We start from the raw sequence: 20657 nt of genomic DNA, 5'->3' as shown, positions 1-20657 counted from the left end.
GCATTAGCTGCGTACAGAGCTATCGTTGTGGAGACTGATGGCAAAGCAGTTACAGTAGTCAGGAGAAAATGTTTTGTGCTGTATCATGTTTTTAATGAGTCCAAATACTTCCTTTTCACAGGGCCCGGATAGCTCAGTCGGTAGAGCATCAGACTTTTAATCTGAGGGTCCAGGGTTCAAGTCCCTGTTCGGGCGTTAATTTTCTTTCTCCCCCTATGGCCCATCAATAGATTGTGTAAATCGCCAACTGCTCTTATGAAGGAACTGTAATATTTCATCTGAGGGTCTGTGGATCAAGTTCCTGTAAGGGTGTCGATTCTTTTTATCATTCATCCCATTCAGCGCCGTTGAAGTTGACCCAAGTGGTCAGAGTTGACGACTACTATAAGCATACAATAATTTAGTGTAAGGTAAGGTTACCTTGTTTGTTTTGTTTGTCTACCATTCATAATCATAACGTACATGATAGCCTACATTTTGGAAAATTTCAATGATATTAAGTCAACAGGGGAGACTCGGAGTGAAATCTGTGTCCTGTAAGGACACACACACACATGCACACACACACACACACACACACACACACACACACAAATGTATTTGTTAGTAAAAATAAAAATAAAACAATTAGGCTGTCTGTGTGAATATTTGCACATAAAGTACATGTGCTGTTAGTGAGGCTTACCATTGAGTGGTGGGAGTGTAAAAGGGGCTGTTGCGTGGTGTATGGATGGTAGATGTCTCGCTGCTTGTCCTGCTGGGACAGATGACACCCCTGGTAGCCATGTAGGGTTGCTGATGGGGGGCAGCTGTGGTGCCACAGAAGTAGGACCATAGTGATGATGATGATGGACAGCACTTCCTCTTGGTTTGACATCTGGGCGTACAAAAATAGGGTTTCCCTGGAAACTGTCCTGGAGCGACAGATTTGGGACAGTTTTGCAAAGGGTCAGAATTGAGACTTTTTGCTTTGTCTTTATGTGTCGAGAGAGTGTGCATGTTTGTGTGTACCTGCCCAAGATATTTAGCACAAGGGGCACAGTGACTGGGACCTCCAGGTGGTGACAGGGCTATAGGAGGCATGGCTTTCAGCATCATATTGTGCATTATGATCTGATGCATCTGGGCATTTTGCATCAGCATCAATTCCACCATGTCTAACATGCAAAATACACATACACACACAAACATATGAATACAGGAAGACTCAAATAAGACAGATCTGTATTTGCTGTTGCATACCCTCTTTGATGCTGCCTGAGCGTGGTGCAGGGTAGGGCTGAGGGATTTGAGTAAACAGAGGCTGCTGTTGTATGATGGTGGCAGGCTGCTCGGGTAGCTGCAGAGAGAAAGAAAGATGGGGGAATGACTGCTTCTTTTGCATAATTTATTTGCACTATACTTCAACTCATTGCAAGTCAGATTGAATAGCAGCGTCAGTATAATACCTAATGTGAAAGGAAATAGAAGGGCAAAAATAGAAGAGAAGAAGGGGCTCAGAAAAAGAAGATTGAATATAGGGGGATTGGTGGTGTTTTTTAGAGTAATGCTGAGTGTCTCACAGTCTGCTGGATGATGCGAGGAGGCTGGGGTCGGGCAGGCGGTGGAGGGGTCAGGAAGTGCAGAACAGGGGCCGCCTGGTGAAGTGGGAGTGGTGGAGGCGGCTGAGGGGCAGTGAAGAAATGTGACTTGTACTGTCTTTGTGACCCTCCCCAGGTGTGGGGTCTGTTGAGGTATTCTAACATGTGCTGCTCCTTCACAGAAGATAAATGCAAACAAAACACAAACAATTATATACTTCTCACAATGACAGGCGAAAGACTAAATGCTTGAGACACTGGTTAACTGCTCAAAGGTACTAGGAATGTCTTCTGTCTTTCTCTTGCTCTAGTTTTGTATCTTACTGTCTGAATTTAGTTATGTAAGAAACTATATTAATAGGTTAACAAATAAAAATGTGTATTCTTGGAATACAAAGATAAAGATTCTCTACAAACCCGGAGTATTTGCTGGAGGGCCCGCTTGCGCCTCAGTGCAAGGTGAAGTTGATCCAGCTGTCCATCATAACTCCCTGAACAGACAAAATCATGTTCTCAATAGCTACTCCCATAATTTTTTTATCTTTCCCTGTGTCTGCCTCTTCTACTTATTCTGTCCACCCTAAAGTAAAAAGCAAATAAAAATCTTTCTACCTTTTTCATCAGCTCCCAAGACTTCTCCTTAGTGCTCAGCTTCATATCCATTTACTACCAGGTTAATTTTACTACTAAGTGTATTCAAAGTATATTATTTTAGTATATTCTTCATTTGTCATCTTGGGAAGTCATTGTCAGTATAATCTATAATTGGGATAGAAAGAAGTCTTTAACTTACTTGCAGACTGGGCAGAATCTGCTCTTGTGTCCATATTGTGCTTTTCGTTTTCCAGTCTCTAGAAATGTAAGTAAAGAATATTTCTGAAAGATTTTGATGTAAAATTTTCAAGAAAAGCATAAAAGGCACGCTGAACTATTTTACTTGAGAATACTAAACAACCAAACAAACTGTAGCTTGAGCAGTATTTTTCCAGCTGAACACATTTTAAACTAGCCTCTCACCTACCTTCTCCAGTAGTTTGAGTTTGAGTCTTGTCATCTAATCAACTGCAGAAATGCCATGCTAAGAGATCACACAAAGGAGAGTTACTCTAACATTTTCTAAGGGCCTTAATACACATAATTGGATGAAATACTAGACACAAACATACAAACAGACAAGCAAACTTATGCTTTTAATATCTTATTTACCTGAAATCTTGGCATCTGGAGTCACACAGACTGTGTGTATACCTGTGTGTTTGAGTCAAGACAAAAGCCAGAAAGTGGTTGCCATGGGACACACCTGTTTAACACCTAGACCTAAACATGACTTGCATAACTACTTTGTTTCTATGCAGAGAAAGAGTAGAGGGACATCAGATAACCTTCCTACTTCAGATCCCACTTTCTTTTGATTTGTAGATGACTACAGACCAAGGTAAAGTACCCAATGTCATTCATTCACTCATCTTGGAAATAAGCCCTGCTCATAATATATAGCCCACATTTAGATTAATTTATTTAGAAAGGTATAAATAACTAGAAAAATATGTATATTAAGTAAAGGTAATAACCTACAGATAATACAAAATATTACACTTGTTGTCATGGTTTCAATAAATGCCATCTGAATGGTGTTTACCTTTTGATCTTATTTTGTAATGCTTTAATGTAACTATACATTCGTCGTCATAAATTAGGTTGTTCAAATGCCAAAAAACTCCTCAGACAGTGGACGATTCTGTACATTCACTTTCAAAACAGATGAGTGGAGGCATGGTTTCATATTAGCCTGTCCTGATTGGCTACAAGAGCAGTCAATCGAGCATTGGAGACTTGACACAGCCATTTCATTGGTCAACTAGACTCTAGTTTTGAGTGATGTACAAAATGGGGGGTGGTTCTATTAGGCATGCGGGAATGCATTCAAGCGTTGCAATTGGCTGAAGAAGTGGAACGTAATGATTTGATTGGTCCATTTAGTCAAGGAAACTCGATAAGGGCGGAGTTGAACTGACTTGGCGGCCATATTGAATATTATCTGTTGACAGTTGTAGCTGAAGGAAGCTCAAAGATTTTGTTTTAGCTAACTCATGCTAGAAGTCTGTTGTGCTTTTCAGTTGAATTAGGACGTATGTCCCAAACACTTAATGGTTTTATTTAAACCAAGAGATGGATGAAGATGAACGTCAAAGGAAACTAGAAGCTGGGAGAGCTAAGGTTTGTTGCTAACATTTAACGCACGCTAACTGCTGAATGCTAGCAGTTACCGCTAGCCAACTCTTTTGTGATGGCTTTGCGTTTGTCCACTGCTAACTGGACCGTCCTCCAACATTATTGTTTCAACGTTTTGTTTGTCGTTGCTTAGATGTCGTTTGCCCGTTAAATTACAGGCTCTCGTAACTTTACTGTTTTGGCGCGCATATGCCGCGGGTTGATCATTAATCTAAGGTTGCACGTAGCTAACGTAAAGATAACTATAACGTGTATGGAGTAACGTTAACGTTTGGTTAATGAATTGAATCATTTCGTATAAGGTGATACTTGAAGTTCAACTGAGACTGACAGATGCACCCTTTTTACAAAGACTAGGGAAATGCCTCTAATCTGTTTAAAAAAAAAAAAAAAAGTTTCCTTTCCTAAGAGTTTTCCTTACATATTTCAAGGTGTTACATTTGCGCGCGCAGGTGCATCCAATCCAATGTTGTCGTCCGAGTTTTTAAAAGCATTTTTGGCACATTAACTTTTATGTAATTCATTTTTAGTGCTGCATTTCAGGAACATTTGCTTTTTGCATCCCAATAATCAATCCCATTTTTCAACAGCCATAATAACTTTCACCAACCCAGAGAAACTATTTTACAGCTAGAAAGAGTATCCCCTATGGCATTTTTTCAGCTGTCTGTGAAAATTGCTACTGTGGTGTCGCCAAAATGGAAAAAGCAAACAGCTGTTTTTACTAAAATGGGAGGCCATATTAGTAATGGGCCAATAAGCAAGAATGGCCTGCCCTGTATTGATAAGCGGCCCACACTGTCAAAAAACAGATTTAAACTAGGCCATGTGTTCAGAGTAGCTAAATAAATTGCATTTCTTCAATGTTGCATTTCTCCTCCAGCTCATGGTAGAACTCATTCAAAAGATAGCTTGGTACATTAGTATGATGCATAATACTTCATAACTCAACTGAACCACTGATATTCCTTGTGACAGAAATCCTCCAACATGCCGCGAAGTCAGTCGGTAAGTAGAGAAACTGGTGACTGGCAGACATTATTCCTTTTGTGATTTCGGTCTTGCTTTTTGTTTTGTTTCTCTTGGGTGGACAATCAGGGGTTTCTTCTCCTTTTCTCTACTACATTTTTTATTAATTGATGTCAGCTTTTGAGATTGAAGCCCACAGATACAAAGAAGAATGACTGGAGACAGATTATCAAGACTGTAAACCTGAATAGATAATCTGTTGTGCATTAATAATTTTCATGTCTAATATAGCCAAGCAACTAGCACATAAGTTGTCATGCAGGTTGTACGCCATTAGGCGGTGCAGTGAGCCCATGAGATTTGGGAACGCTGAATATATTGCACTTGTATCTCACATGAATGGTGTTGCTATGGTAATACAGCGCTGTCAGTTGCCTTTACTGTATTGGGCGCATGAAAAAGCTTATTTATTAGCCTCACTTTAAGCATGACACACACATACAAATTACACACAAGCAAACACACAAAAAAAATCAAACCCCACAAGGTGTATTGGTGCAGAAATTGTTGAGAACACACTAGCAGCATTCAGCAGTCCAGCAACATCTGATATGGCCACAATAGGCTCCAGCTACAGTATGTTAGTCATAGTCTCAGTAGTGCAGAAGTGGCCTTGGGTAAAACGCCGCTCATCTGGCTAATGTTTCAATCTGAGATGTGTGTTATGGCAGGCGGAGGCGGTGAACAGAATGATGGAAGAAAACGAAGGGTGGGGTTTTAAGTGATTAATGAGAATGAAAGCAGATGAACATTGGGAGGTGGGAATAGATTCAAGTGTTGAGGGAATTATTGTTTTTAGCAAAGCTTTAACCTGGTTATTTTTGGGGGGTTAGACAAAAGAGGAAGATGGTTGTGGATGCACTGCATGGCACTAAATGGGAGTACAAAGCAAATTTACAATGGGGTTGGTTTTATGACCAGGCACGTAACATGTCATCAAAATAAACAGTGCCACACATGCGCACATAATGGTGCCATTCACATATATGTGACTCATCACACAAGGCAAACAAGTAGCTCTCCCAGGGCAATGTAATTTCAAAATTGAATTGAGCATACACACTCCTATGCTGCTTGCCACACACAGAGCTCTGTCTCCTCCTCTCCATGTGAATGCATCTACCAGTCTCCACCCTCTTTCCCTAGTCTAGACACATGCCATCTCCTATCCAGAGTTTGTGGATCTCTCTGCACTGTATGTTGGCTGTGGCAGGGAGTTTTAGGATGAATGGGTTTGCAGAGTGTGCTGTTGCCTACAGACTGCAAGATCTACATTTGGACACTAAAGCAACTGCCCTGATAAGGAAAATCTGACGGGTCTGACCACCACCAAGAAAGGAAGTCGATGATTGACTGTCACTCATGATGGAGGGCTTTATGAAGGTCCCTGTCACAATGTGAATAGCTCTCATCTGTTTTAAGCTGCTTAAAGAAGAGAGAGAGAGACAGACATCGCCTAAAAAGAGGAGTGTGGTATTGAGAAATGGTGGATTTGTACCAAATCGGTCTCTCTGGAATTCATGCTAAGTATTGTAGCTTGATTGGGGATTTTTTTATGTAAATTAACTTCTCAGGTTCAGATTCTTGATTTTTGTTTTATTCTTATTTATTTATTTTGATGCTTCAAAAACTCCTGTCAACCAGTTTGGCTGCCTCTGTCTTTGACTTTCTTGCATGCTGAAAAGTGACTGAGAAGGATGAGTACTTTTTTTTAATTTTTTGTTTTATTTTTTTGTAACCTTGTGCTGTGTCTAAGGTTGTCTAATGTGTGTCACTCAAATGTGCACTTCTCATGGGTTGGATACAGCTCTCTGGAGATTTGAGAATATTTAGCATCACCTCATTTTGAACTTGGATACCTTGTCAGGCTATGGTGTGATCTATTTTGGGTGTGAGTTTGGGATTCCGGTCTCGTTTTTTTTTTTTTTTTTTTGGCTGTACAACTCAGACTCATCAAAATAAGGGCTGCCAATCTTAATTTCTTTTCTGCATCTGGAACTATCAACACTTTGTACACATGCATTTATACTTTGCGTAATGATTTCAGAATGTCGTTTTGATTACTTTTTTTTCAACTAAGGATCAGTCTGGACTCTAGTTTTCCGTCACCCTTGACCCCTGAGCTTCATCATGCTGATAGTGTGGTGGTGCTCAGTGGTCCTTACTTATGTGTCCATCTACCTCTCGCTGTCCTTCCTGCGCAGCTTGCTAGCTTCCGACAGAAGCGGGCGAAAAGCGACGGTGCGGGGGCGGCGAAAAAGGCGCAGAAGAGGAAGGGCCAGACTGTCTCGCAGAATGACAGCACAACGCAAGACGGCCGTGTAGTACCAGCACTTTCTTCAGCTAGTGAGGCGAAACTGAACAGCAAGACCAACCATGAGGTACACCATGGATCACAGAGATTATCAATCATGTATCACTAATAAAGTTAGACGGGAGACTGAAGAAATCTGATTTGTGTGGAAATCTATATAATGTTTGGTTGAATTAAAACCACTGGTCCTTTTCACCACAGAAATATTTATTGTATGACATCACTCAGGACTATTCACCTGGTCACACTACATGACCTAGAGCATTTGTCTAATTTGTATATCACTGTATATGCTTTAACAAGTGGGCCGTGCCCCCTGCTCGGTAAACATACATTAGAGAAATGGGTCACTAACCATCACATTGCCTGTAGGACATGTTGTCATAGCAACCTGGCCAGGATTAACTGTGGCACTGTTTACTGCGTTTTTAAAGGAAAGGTTCACCCACACTGTTAGTTGTACATATTTGTGGCACATGGATTGCACTGACACTTTCTTTACATTATTAGGCAAAGTCGGGGAAAAATGGACTTAATTCTGAAACCGTTTAATACTTTAGGAACTCCAGAAGCAAGAGAAATCAGAGGTTCAGCCAAACCGACAACAGAAAGATCAGCCTCCCACCCTGAAGCAAAGCCTGTCGCCTGTGGAAGATATTAAAGAGGAGTTAGTTGCACTCACTGGCAAAGAGCAGCTCAAGGTATATGCAGTCAATGATTATATGTTTACAAAGGATATCAAATTGTTGCCTTTTTTTTAATTTATAATGTTTCATAGTCTAAGCGTCCGACAAGCCCTATTTTTTTTGTGTGGCACAATTAAGTTTGTCTCTGCTGAGCTAAGTATGACTCGATGTCACTAGTAAAAGGAAAGAATTTATACATAGCGTTATAATCCTAGGCTCTAAATTCACACAGTGGAAACTGGCTTCTGAAACTATTTTTTAAATCAGTGTTTATGTGCAATGTTGCAGTGTATTTGGATTAGTTTGGTCAGATGGATTTATTTGTCTTCATGCTTTGAGTCTTGTTATGCTATCACTGTGTGTATGATCAAGAGGGTGTGTGCATCTGTGTTCTGTGTCATCCCTAACCCATGGGGGAATGTAACAGTCTGCCTGGCTGCACTGATTTGAAGATACCACATAGTTTATCTATAATATATATTATGTATGTCAATGTGTAGAGGAATGAGTTTAAACTGGGTGTCTAAAGTCTTAAAATCTTGTGTGTGGTCTTTCAAAAAACACAATTTTTTATTTGTTTTTTCAACAAGGAATTTGGTCTTGTTTTCTGTTCTAATTTTCTCAAGTAACCTGTGGTTTAATCTGTTGTCTGGCTGGCCACTGAAGAAAAGTTTTCTTTATTAGTTTATTTTTTATTATTTAATATTTGGACTGCTTAAGGCAGAAATGCATGTGTGCTGCACGGTACCTTAGGAAAATATGTGAATGCATGATGGTATATTTGTGCTTATAAAACTGACTGACGCTTTTATTCCACTTGCAGCAGTTACAGGAGGCTGTGGAGAAGCGTAATGAGATTATTGCCAGGCTCAGCTCCAACCTGCAGGAGGCCCTGGCCAGCAGAGACCAGGTACAACTGGAGGCACAGTCTCTTACTGGACAGATTCAGGCACTACAGAAACAGCTCCAGCAGGTAAGTGCCACTCAAAGCTAAATCTGTCTGGCAGCACTTCGGCATTATTGCTGATGAAAATATTCACTTCATTATTCATAAGCACAGTACCTGAAGTTGCATATTCTCTGAATGTTCTTTCCCACAGACCAGCGTAGATTTTCGACGCATCAAAAGTCAGTCAGGGGCTGAAGTCTTCAACACTCATCGACAACAGCATCAGTATGGCCATTGCTCCAAAGATGCCGACATCAGTCATAAGGAGGCACCATCAGAGAGTGCAGGTCCTGGCTCTCAGTCAAGTGTTGAAGGCTTCGGCACAGACACAGACAGTGAGACTGACGCTGTTCTGCACAAACTGAGGGCTGAGCTGGAAGAAGAAAGGGAGAACAGCCAACGCATATGTGCTGAACTAGCGGAGGAGATGGAGAAACACAAACATGTGCTTTCTGAACTGGAGAAGGAGAAGAAAGGCAGGGAAGAGGAGCGAAAAGAAAGGAATGCACAGCTGCAAGACCTCCAGACCCAGTTAAGCTTTGTCCAAACTCAGTGCCTTGAGATGCAACAGTACAAAGAGGAGAAGGAGAAGCTCAACCGAGAAGTGTTGGGGCTGAAGAAAAGGCTTCAGGAGGACGAAGATGTAGAGAGATTTAGCGAGGAAGTGGCCGACTCTTCCCTTCATCTGCAGACCCTTGTGGAGGAAAGACGTAGACAGGAGGAAGAGATGCAGAGGCTCAGAGAGGAGCACAGAGAGGAGCTGGAGAGAGTCAGGCAGCTGTTGGAGGAGAGGGAGAAAGAACTGAAGTTCAGAGAGGAAGAGGTCATAGGACTCAAAGCTTCAAAGAATCGGCAGAACCAAGCAAAAGCTGGTTTTAGTTGTGATGAAAGGATTACTATAGATGAGGCGAATCTGGAAAGTGAACCGCATCAGGACAGTATGAATGTATCAGTACCTGGGGATACTCTAATGGAGCGCTACTTGTCCTCAGCTCCTCTTGCACACTCAAAATCTTCAGTGGTCAGTGAAAGCTTTGAACACTGCAGTCAGTTGGACATCTCTGCAGACTACAGGTTAGAGAAATGCATATTACTGTTTGTGTGTGGTTTTTCTTTTTAAAGGCTAGTTAATTCCCAATATTTGTCTATGTGCCTCTTTTCACAGTTTTGAACTGAACAGTGAAGTGTTTGGAGAAGAGCCTCTGTTGTCAATTTCAAACCGTTTCCCTGAAGAAAATGACAACCTCTACAACAGTTCTAGCCCACACCTCCCCCCTGACACCCCCGTGGTTGATTATACCAACCCTCAGTCTCCATATCCATGGCTTCACAACCCTACTTTCGGCGAGCTGGAGATTAGTAAACTGTCCGAGCAGCAGTTGGAGGAGACTGACTTGGAAAAGGAGCTGCTGAATCAGCAGTGTAGGGAGCTCCGTGAGGAGCTGGCTCTCAAGGACAGGGACTTGATTGTGTTAAAGGAGGAAGTTATCAAGAGTGCTGAAGAATTGGAGGAGGCCAGGAGCAGGTACAGTAACAAATTTAATTGGGCATGTGGTTGATTGTGGGGGTGTGTGTTTTTTGTTTTTTCTTCTTCTTCAGATACATTTCTTTGCATTACTTTTATAGCTTATGTTTTATTATAGTTGTTTTATTCCTCAGTGTTCAGTTTACTTACCTGTGCTGACTTATATTTTGAGGGGGTCATTTTACATCTTCAATAGTTTTCTTTTCGCCAAGTAAAAACGCATTCATGGTTTCTTAAAAAAGCACAGTACATTTTTTTGCCACTGCTTTTCACAAACTAGCTCCCCCTGAATTTCTAGGTGAATGTTATTTTCAAATATATGTTAAACATGAATATACATGGGTTAAACTAGTGTTAATGCATCTATTTTTTTTTTAGATGAACTATCTCAAGAAAAGTCACTGTAGTTTATTGTTGCTTAAAGCTATTCTTTTTTTTTTTTTTTAACTAAATTTGCCCAGGTGGGCTCAAGTAACAGAAGAGCTCAGGCAGGCTCTCTTGGAACTTGAAGAGGAGAAGGAGAGGAGCAGACATGTTGAGGAGGAGATCAGCTTGAAAGCCCATGAACAAGACAACCTGAAAAACAAACTCAGTGCCTTCGTGGAAGAAAGGGAAAAAGAGAATGCTGTAACACTGATGGGAAAGGAAGGTGCTGAAACCTCCCTGCTGGTCCCTGCTATCTCTCCATCAGAAGGTGGAGATAAACTGGTAGGGAAGCTAAAAAATGAGCAGGAGAAGGAGGCTGTACTCTCGTCTCATCAAAAACAGCAGGAGCTGCTGATATTGTCTCTGCGGGAGATAAAGGAGACTTCAAAGTCTTCCAAACAGAGCCCTGAGCTCAGAGATGACAACCAGCTGCAAATGCTACAGGTAATAAGTGAGTTAACAGCTTATTGGAATGTAAACATGCTAGTCCCTGAACGCATTTGTTTGTTGTTGTTTTTTTTTTTACCCAACTCTATTCAGATAGATGGAAATAATGCTATACAGTAGTAGTAATGTTTGTGCTAAAAGCCTTCAAAGGGAGGAGGGAATTAATGGTATGAAACAAAATAGTATAATGTACAAAAAGCTAAAAGAATTTCCCTTTCATCTTTTCTCAAGGCTCATTGTGAACTTGTCATCTCGGAGCTAGCGGAGACAAAAACAATGCATGAAAGCACAGTAGCCCTACTAAGTCAAAGGACTATAGAGCTGGATGGAACATTGAAGGAGCTTGAAACAACTCGTGCACAGATTCTAAATGTTCAAACGGAGGTGCAGAGATTGCAGGAAGAGCTGGAGAAGAGCCAGGCCTGTCTGGACAGTGCTGAAAGAGAGAGGAGTGAACTGGAATCTCAGATCTTCTGTTTGAGACAAAACCTAGTCAACCTAGAGGAGGCCCAAGCCCAGGCAGTACAGGAGAGGGAGGCGCACAGGAGAAAAGAAATGGAGATGGATGAACGGATTACAAAAATGGAACAAGTCTTGGAGGAGGAACTGGAACAGTTTGAGAACCTGCTAAAAGCCAAGGATGTTGAGGTGAGAGATAAAGTGAAAACACTTGATTTAGTTTGCTCTGTTTAACACAAATCTGTTTGAATTCCTACTGTCAAGAGATTAACATGATGTATAAAATTATTTTTACAGTTTGCTGAAGAGAGGGAGAAATGGGAGGAAGAGAGCCAGGAGAAGGAGAAAGAGCTCCTTGATGTGAAGCATCACTTGGAGGAGCAGAGGAGAGAGAGGGAGGAGGAGGTGAAGGCTCTCCTGGAGAAGCAGGTTGTGGCTGTTGAGGAGGCTTCAGAAAGGCTCAAGACATCTCACCAACAGGATATCAAAAACCTGATGGAGAAACATCAACAAGAGGTGTGACTTACAAACGCCATTGGTCGTTAATTTTACAGATTAATGATTGCGTTTATTTAAAGAAATTGCATTGTTAAAAGATTAATGTAAATATTTTTATGTAAAACTCCAAGAGCTATATTTGTTCCTTATGCCAACCCCTTCATTGCTACATTCTAGTTATTTCTTTGTCCATTATATATTTATTTATAAAGTATAATATTATATTAAATTGCGTGGTGGTGAAACGTACATTAACATAATGTATTTTTTGTTAGCAGGGTATCTCAAAAACTTCAAACTTCACATGTATTGCATGTTGTCTTTTTTGAAAAACAATCCTCATTTTATGTTCTTTATCTGAATGAATTTCTAGATTTCTGAGTTGAACACTCACCTGGAGTCAGAACTGCTTAAGCGGCAGGCTATTATGGAGGAAGAACAGAAGAGACAGATCAGTCTGATCAAACAGGTATCTGAATACACAGAGCAAGCATTTCACCTTTTATCTCTGACACAGTACACTTGAATCTCCTAGTTATTTAACTTTTTGCATTCTTTAGCTATATTTTATATTGTTTTTCAGGTTTTCATGTCCCATTATGTTTTCCCTCAGGTAACCGAACGTGAGCACGAGAGGATGGTTTCAGAGCTGACTGCCAAACACAATGAGGAGCTTAGTCAACTGAAGATAGAACTGTCCTTGGAGCTGAGGGAAAGCATGGAGGCTGCCCACCAGGTTGAACTGCAGCAGGTTCAGGTATAATATACAGTGTATACACAGGTAGTCTCATCTTCAGCTGGAGCATGCTGCAAAATATCACTTGTCTCCTTACATAACCATTTTATAGTCAAAGGAATGGTGCTACAGTAACTCCTTTGTTGTACTTAATACTGTTGTTTAGTAACTTTGGAGATTTAGGCAGTTAATATTTTTTTTACTTTGCACCAGTTATGGAAAATGCCTAACATGTAAATAGAAGACACAAGCCTAGGAAAAATTCTCACACAAAAACCATACCTTTTATGTTTTCACTTCCTTTAGGTCCAAAAAAACATTGAGCTTGAAGCCTTGCGTCTAAGCCTGACCAATGTCCACATGTCCCAGTTGGAGCTCTCCCAGGTAAACTTGCAACAGGATAAGGAGTCTGCTCTCACAAAGGCCCAGGCCTCCCTGAGGGAGACATTTGCCCAGGAATGTGCACTCCTGCACGCGCGGCATCAGTTGGAACTGGACCAGGTCAGACAGCAGAACCATGAGCAGCAGGAGAGACTGCATGAACTGCACCAACAAGACATGAGTGAGTGCAGATCCAGAGTGCTTTTTTTAGTTCAGTTAGTGTTCTTTTTCATGTTTGCCCTCAGGTGCACTCAACATGTGTGCCACCATTATGGATGTGTGTGAGTCACCCTCCATTCTTTAGAAGCTTGTTCAGAACAAAGTAGAGCACAGTGTCAGATGTAACCTTCAAAATCTTTGACGTGGGTGAATCTTTTCATTTCTTTGTATGTATTTTCAGATGAGTTGAAGCAGCAGTGGGAGACTCGCGTTGCTCAGGAGAGAGCTTCCATGGAGGAGAAGCAGGCCAAAGAGATACAGGTCAAGCTTTATAAAAATTGGAATACAAATGTTGAAAGCCGGTTTAAATATGTATTGCCATTCCATTGCATATTTTGGAAGTTATACCATATTTAATTAATTTCAATTATATATTTTTCAATTGATTTTGTACTCTTTCTCTCAGGCTCTGAGGTCACAGTGGGATACGGACGCTAAGAACACAAAGTCAAACCTCCAAGCATCTCTCTCAGATACCCAGAACAGCCTTACTGCCACCCAGACAGAACTCACCAGCACCCAGGCCTCCTTCACTCAGACCAACAAAGCTCTAACTGAAGCCAAGGCAACTCTGTCCAAGACCCAGTCCGAGCTGCAGGACTCTGTGGCAAGGCTGAAAGAACTCCAGACCTCCAGTAAGGACCAGAACCGGAAACAAGACATAGAGCTGAAACAAGCTTGGGCTGACAGAGATGCTGCTGCCCGTGAGTTTCATCATTGTACAATGCTTCTACTAAGGCTGCACAATCATCTAAATTCATTATTTTCTTATCATTTTAATCTGTATCAAAACAAAACAATAATGGCCCATCATGCTGACTGGCTGATAGCAGAGCTTTTTACCAGCATGAGTTATACTAGTTATACTAATTTGAGACTCAGTCTCTGTATTTTGTGTTCTAGTTTTATATAAGTTGTTGTTGCTTTGCTCACTCTGTTGTAAATGCTGCTTAGGTGCTCTGGAGGATTTGGTTTCTAGTCATAAAGCTGTGCTGCAGGAGAAAGAGCAGCAAGCACTCCACCTAGAGGAGAAGGAACTGCAACTGCAGCAAGAGGTGAGTTGTGAGAACACAATAACATGTAGTTAAGTTGCTATTTATTCTCATGTCAGTACTCCGACCCTCACATTAATAAATTTAACCCAAATATATTTTTATGTACTTTTAGACATTTCTCTAATTCAGTTACCAGTAGTAACAATAGAAAACTTTGTTTTGTGGATTTAGATATCAAGTTTTTTTTCCCTCTGTGAAACAGGTTTTGCGCCTACAGGAGGAGAAGACTTTGCTAAAACAGAGCTCAGAACAAGAAGTAGGTCAGCTGTGGACCCAGCTGGAGAGCATGAGGACTAGTCGCCAAGAGTTGGGAGGTGAGATTGATGCATCAGTCTGTCATTTGCTTGACAATGCTGCATTTATTTAAATACTCAAAATATTAAAACTACAAGATGTAGAAAACATGTTTATTTATTAACAATTGCTGTTGTCTGTGTTATGATTTGACATTCAGAGGAAAATAAAATTTGTGCTCTGACATCCACTGCATGTGTGTATTTCCAGCTACTGTGTTCTTACCTGTCTTTGTTGTCCGCCTTACATTCTTACAGAGCTGAAGGAGCAGCTGCTTGCGCGCTCATCTCGTGTGGATGACATTGAGCGCCTGAAGACTGAGTTTAATGAACAAAAACAGGAAATCAAAGAGCAGAATGAGGCTGAGCTGGAAAGCTTGAGGAGGTAGGAGAGCACCACAGGCGCCCACACAGTCATGAGGCATTTATTCTCACAAAAGTATTTAACCTTCAGTGTTTGAAATTTAAAACCGAGATTCAAACTCTGGCCAACACAAGGCATGCTGTGCAAACCATAGGAGTACATTATACATGTTTTACCTTCGTCCTTCAGGTACTTTGAGCATCGATTGCGAGTAACAGAGGAAAACTACAGAGAGGAAATTGCTTTGCTCCAGCTGAGGCTGGTGGAAGGTGCCTTGGAGGACTCTGTGCTTAAAACCACAGATGACAGGTATGCCTGTAGGTCTGTATGTAAGTCCCCAGATACGTGTACTACAAACTAAAAGTATTTAAATCTTAGTGTGTTTGGTCTCTGTTCTAGTTTGATATCTCAAGGCCAAGAAGAAGAGGAAAAAGATCATGTGCTTTCTGATACTGGCCTCAAACTGGAGAAAAACAAGGTACGCACTGTGTGACAGAATTTATTGCATAAGAAATTTTGAAGACCTGCTTATGCTAGATAAATGTGTGGTATTGAGTGCTTTGAAATGTGCCACTGTCGAAGTTGCTTAATAGAATTTTGATGAAAAGCATCATGTTATGTCTCATCCAGGAAGAATTTGACAGTTTGTGCCTTCAGCTGGAGGAGAAACACAAAATGGAGCTTGCCAATCTACGAACTTCTATGGCCCTTTCCTCGAAGGAAGAACTGCAACAGGTCAGACACAAATTGGTCAATCTTTAATGCCCTCAATTTCCACAAAAACTACAATAGAAGCTAATATAAGTTCTTGGCACACAGTACCTTTTTGGTTCAGTTTATGATAGTTCACAAGTAGTTTGTAACACCGTGGTGGAAATCAGAAGTTTTTATGGATGTTCCAGACTCAAAGGCTCAGTGAAAAGCCGGTCATGATAGAGGGGGGAGACGTGTTTAAATAAGGAGATAACAGTGCACATTTTCAGACAGTCTCTTCTGGAAGACATGTAAAAAGAAGGCTAGAGAGAGAGAAGTTCAAACCCTGGGACCTTTCTCACCTCCACACAGCTGACCAATCATGGCGTAAAAGTCAGTTCTGTTTTAGAAAAATATTATGGTACACAGCACCCCTAATCCGATGTGTGCAGAAGGGGTTTCCGAAGCTACTTGTCTGTCCGCCACTGATGAAGTACACTGGCCCCTTTGTCTCATGTACTTCTTTGTATATCTTTACTTGTGTGTTAGGTGCGCTCAAACATCACTGACCACTATTATGAAGAGCTGCAGGAGATGAAGACTCATCATGCCCTGGAGCTGGAGCAACTCAGAGCCAAACTTTCTGAAAGTCACTTACAAGGTACTTCACACACCCATATTATAAAATACAAACATTTGACATTAAATAAAAACTTCTCAAATACCGTGTGTTGCAGAACTTACCAGAGTTTGTTTGGAGGCAGAAAGGCAGGTTGAGGTAAGAAAATAAAATCAGATAATCTATACAACAAATTGCACATTGTGTTTATGGCACACATAATGCAAAATTATGATTATTTTAATTAGGTGGTAGTGGAACAGGCAATGTGGTGTCACACCGAGGAGCTGCAGACAATGATGACCATCATCCACACCTTAGAGAACAGACTGGCTGCCTTGAGTAAACAACATGATGCAGAAACGCAAAGGAACACAGAAAAGGTATACACTCTTGTATCAACCTGCATATTAGAAATACAGTGATAGTTCTGCTGAAACTGATTAATAATGCAAAATGAGAATTTCCACCCATTTTACTTATGTATGTGTTCCTGCCACCCCCTTACAGTTGAAGCAGGATTTTGCTGGGGAGCTCGTTCAACTTGAAGAAGCTCTGAAACAGGAGAGGGAGCACGTGCAGGAGGAGATGAAGAAGCTGAGAGAGGAGCTCCTAGAGAAGCATGAAGCCGAACTCTCTGCCCTGAGGTCAGACCTTCACAGAGAGACTGAGAAGGAGAAGACATGCCTCGAAAAAGCACTTCATGAGGAGAAGGAGAAGTTAAAGTCTCTACAGGCTGCACTGGACAATGATGCAAGTAAGTCTCTCATGGGTTGTTGGTTAAATGGCAGTTCATTAGAGCTTCCAGTCTGATCAGAAGTTTTGGAGTACATTCAAGTAGTGGTTCTCTATCGGCTGGTAATATTTTGCATTTGTCTTTTAGGCCCACAGGTCCTAATGGTGAGGCAGAGACTGCAGTCTCAGTATGACGGTGAGCTGCAAAGGGCAAAGAAATGCATGGAAACAGAAATAAAGGAGCTCACTGTTCTTCTCCAGGAGCAGGGTGAGGAGCGGCTACGCCAAGCCCAAGAGAGGTGAGCTATATATATGTCTTGATTGTAGCTGGAGGTCAATCGTTTAGCTAGTCACATTTTTAAAATGTTCTATTTTTAAAAAATGTATTTTGCTAAATGGCATCTTTGTATTGATAGTTTTTGTGTCAAAGACACAATAAAACTTACAAAAATCAGCACATCACATTAGAGAAACAATTAATAATTTATTTATTTATTTTTTTGTAGACTCATTTTCTGTTTTTCTTCAAAAGTATAGCTAATGATTAACTATAAAAAAACGAGCACTCTCCTTTTAAAAGTTGTGATATTTATTGTACATGCCGAAATTTCAGCTACAGTTACCGGGAACAAAGCCACCTCTAGTTCCATCTTGAGGACCCTTGAAAATGCTTTATTAACAATTTGGGGCATTTTATTTTGTCTGTGTGTTCAGCTTCCAAGAGGAAAAAGCAGTGTTCGAGCAGAGTTTGGCCCAAAAATATGAAATCTCTCTGGCAGAGCTAAAGAACAAACATCAAACTGAGCTGGAACATGAGCGAACAACACTACTGAACAAACACTCCCAAGATATGGACACGCTCACTGCCAAACACAAAGCACAACTAGATTCACTCAGTGCCAGTCACAGAGATCAGCTTGCAGCTATGGCAGTTGAGCTTGAATCCAAACACAACGCTGAGTTTGTTGCCTTGGAGGCCGCCCTCAATTCCAAACGAAAGGCAGACCTTGACAGCCTGGAGGCAGTCTTTCAGGAGACCAGTCAGGCTCAGCTGGAGGCTTTAGAGGCTGAGTTAGCTCGCAAACACCAGGAAGAGAGAGATGAACTAGAAAAGAGGATGCTGGGTAATATGGACACTTTGGAGGCTACATACCTGAAGGAAGTGCAAGTAAGGACACTCAATTTTTAACAAAACATAATGTCAAACCTGGTTTGAAAGTGTTTAGAAGTATACCACACTGCTGTTAAGAGGTATTCAGTTCGTAAGTACTTTGAATGACATTGTCTTTCTTTAATCAGACACTGCGTGATGAAAGGGTGCACCTTGAAGAGAGGCATCATCAAGAGCTGACTCGCCTTAAGTCAGAACATAGGCAGCTTATGGAGCGTCATTCTGCAGAGCAGCTGGCCACCAGGGAGGAGCTGAGGAAAGAGCTGGCTCAGGTGCACATAGAGAAGTTTAGTGCCATGGCAGCAGAGCTCAGCCATGTACACAAGGTGAGACTCAAAGATGGTTGGTGGACCTCTGGCTAACATGTGGTATACGGTCATCGATCAAAATTTTGTTAAGTCCAATAAGCAAAAATATAGGCAACTGACAACTTCTACTGTCTGACTCTTTTTGTCACGCTATATTTTTACAGACTGAGTTGGCTGCTCAAAAAGAGGCCTTAGATACTGAACACTGCAAAGCCCTGGAGACACTTAAGAAGCAGGTACTTACAGTTAGCCCTACATTACTTTGGTGTCTTCTCATGAGGACACTGGTTACAATGTTGTTGTTTGATGACGCAATCTGAGCACATATGGTTTCAGTGCATAATACCTTGAAGTCCATATGCTGACATAAATGGAAAATGATTTTTCTTTGATTTTTATCTGATCATTCAAATTCTATATCTAATCATTGCAAAAATAGTGGTTCCATTGACTGTAAATTTGTGGTGTTTAGCCATGACATGCTACTGCACATGAATGTATCATTCTGTCAGATTTACAGTGATTCCCAACTTAAAACAGCACTTTTGTGTAGCCTGTACATAAAATGATAAATAGATTTAAATAAAATCTTTCAGGGGGCCTGTCCGTTGGGAGGGCGCCCAAATAATATTGAGAGAAGCTCGTAAGCCACTAGGCCACACTGGCTAGATCTTATCACCAATTGCTGGTGCAGTGCTGGGCAATATGATATGTATGTACCATGAGTCAATATACATTTTGTAGTTGGTGCTGCATATTTTAAACACCAATTTATGACAATATTGGATCTTTAGGATTTTTGTTGGAGTACTTTTTAAATTAGTGGTTATTTAATTCCGTCGATTTATCAAAAACACCTATTTGGTTGTTGTATCTGTAAGTTTGTTTCTCAGTTGATTTTATGAAAATATATCACTATATTGTTAATGCAATATAAAACATCACATAACAATTAAATTACATTAGAGCTCATCTAGTGTTAGAGCATTTTATCCAAATTGCAATCCCCCGTTCTGATGTTAGTAACTGTAATAGATCACTTACCTTGAATGCTTTTGAAAGCAAATCTCAGAGTTACATTGTTGGCTGTTACTGCATTGCAATTCGTTAACTCCTATCATAACAAAAGTATAATCGATGATCTGGTCAAACTGTTCTAGACATGCACAAAATGCCACCCCAATGACTTTTCACTCCTGCTTTCTCCAGTGTGTTTTGTAATGGTCTGCAAGATTTGATTTGGCTTTGCGTCCTGTGTTATGTTCAGGTTTTAGAACTAGAGCAACAACACAGCACAGCTCTTCAGGAGTTCTCACATACCTACTCTGTTGAGAAGGAGCAACTCATTGAACAGCACAAACTTCAGCTACAGGTGTGTTTCATGTTTTTATATCCTGGTGGTAATTGGGTTAGGGTTGAGGTAAGGGTTAAAGTTAGGCATGTCGTTGTGAATGTTAGGGTAAGGGGCTAGGAAATGCATTATATCAATGAGATATTCCCAGGGGATAGAGGAAGAAATGTTCATGTGAATGGGTGAGTTAACATCCACGGCGAGCTGTTTTTAATGGGTTTTCAATAGAGTTCTTGTCTCTATGGCTCTTACAGCCCATTAGAGAGGGTATTACAGTTATTGTTCATCCCTTGTAAAGATAACATTCGTGTGCAGAGGCACAGAGTATTTGTGTGGATTTTTTTTTCTAAGAATCATTGACTGTTTCTACAATATCTAGTCAAATGCTTGCAAATACATAACTGCTCTAGGAGTTGAGGGGCATCTCTGCACGAGAGTTGGAGGCATGTCGCAGGGAGCTTGAAGAGGAGTCATCAAGGCAACGTCAGCACTTCCTAGAAGAGGCGGAGCTTCTCAAAGTCCAATCAGAGGAGAGACTGCAGGACAAGATTAATCAGCTGAAGGTAAAACAAGAGATGCCAAGAAGT

General features: G+C 40.9%; 2 protein-coding genes and 1 non-coding gene across 8 annotated transcripts in view; 2 read left to right on the top strand and 1 right to left on the bottom strand.

The window, feature by feature from the left end:
• The first annotated feature begins 122 nt into the window (after positions 1-122).
• Positions 123-195, top strand: trnak-uuu. Its single transcript has one exon. It is a non-coding gene; the product is annotated as a tRNA-Lys (tRNA).
• Positions 196-671: 476 nt separating this feature from the next.
• zgc:112416 (uncharacterized protein LOC550509 homolog) lies at positions 672-2634 on the bottom strand. Its single transcript, XM_038729616.1, has 7 exons — positions 2602-2634; positions 2374-2431; positions 1998-2071; positions 1563-1754; positions 1243-1339; positions 1039-1157; positions 672-914 (listed from the first exon to the last, which is right to left on the bottom strand). The coding sequence occupies exons 1-7, from the start codon at positions 2632-2634 to the stop codon at positions 672-674; spliced, it is 816 nt and encodes a 271-aa protein (XP_038585544.1).
• A 976-nt stretch (positions 2635-3610) lies between these two features.
• pcnt (pericentrin) overlaps positions 3611-20657 on the top strand; it is a 40516-nt gene continuing 23469 nt past the window's right edge. For 3 of the 6 annotated variants that reach the window (XM_038728322.1, XM_038728325.1, XM_038728321.1), the window contains exons 1-31: positions 3611-3797; positions 4791-4820; positions 7046-7222; positions 7716-7856; positions 8665-8814; positions 8942-9864; positions 9956-10315; positions 10777-11185; positions 11420-11836; positions 11945-12163; positions 12519-12614; positions 12759-12902; positions 13188-13443; positions 13663-13742; positions 13888-14185; positions 14436-14536; positions 14739-14850; positions 15088-15214; positions 15383-15502; positions 15593-15671; positions 15824-15928; positions 16436-16547; positions 16624-16664; positions 16754-16888; positions 17016-17262; positions 17389-17539; positions 17955-18408; positions 18540-18737; positions 18884-18955; positions 19987-20091; positions 20481-20633. In XM_038728322.1, coding sequence (XP_038584250.1) covers positions 3750-3797; positions 4791-4820; positions 7046-7222; positions 7716-7856; positions 8665-8814; positions 8942-9864; positions 9956-10315; positions 10777-11185; positions 11420-11836; positions 11945-12163; positions 12519-12614; positions 12759-12902; positions 13188-13443; positions 13663-13742; positions 13888-14185; positions 14436-14536; positions 14739-14850; positions 15088-15214; positions 15383-15502; positions 15593-15671; positions 15824-15928; positions 16436-16547; positions 16624-16664; positions 16754-16888; positions 17016-17262; positions 17389-17539; positions 17955-18408; positions 18540-18737; positions 18884-18955; positions 19987-20091; positions 20481-20633 — 6060 coding nt within the window. In that variant the 5' untranslated portion in view covers positions 3611-3749. The remainder of the gene's footprint in view (positions 3798-4790; positions 4821-7045; positions 7223-7715; positions 7857-8664; positions 8815-8941; positions 9865-9955; positions 10316-10776; positions 11186-11419; positions 11837-11944; positions 12164-12518; positions 12615-12758; positions 12903-13187; positions 13444-13662; positions 13743-13887; positions 14186-14435; positions 14537-14738; positions 14851-15087; positions 15215-15382; positions 15503-15592; positions 15672-15823; positions 15929-16435; positions 16548-16623; positions 16665-16753; positions 16889-17015; positions 17263-17388; positions 17540-17954; positions 18409-18539; positions 18738-18883; positions 18956-19986; positions 20092-20480; positions 20634-20657) is intronic. The other 3 variants (XM_038728326.1, XM_038728323.1, XM_038728324.1) reach the window with 2 other exon arrangements.

The sequence above is a fragment of the Micropterus salmoides genome, unplaced genomic scaffold (genome assembly GCF_014851395.1).
Source record: "Micropterus salmoides isolate LMB-PRFRI ecotype aquatic unplaced genomic scaffold, ASM1485139v1 Ms_hic_scaffold_19, whole genome shotgun sequence".
Classification (NCBI taxonomy): Eukaryota; Metazoa; Chordata; class Actinopteri; order Centrarchiformes; family Centrarchidae; genus Micropterus; species Micropterus salmoides.
The sequence above is the reverse complement of the archived record's forward strand: the minus strand, read 5'-3'. Positions and strand labels throughout refer to the sequence as shown.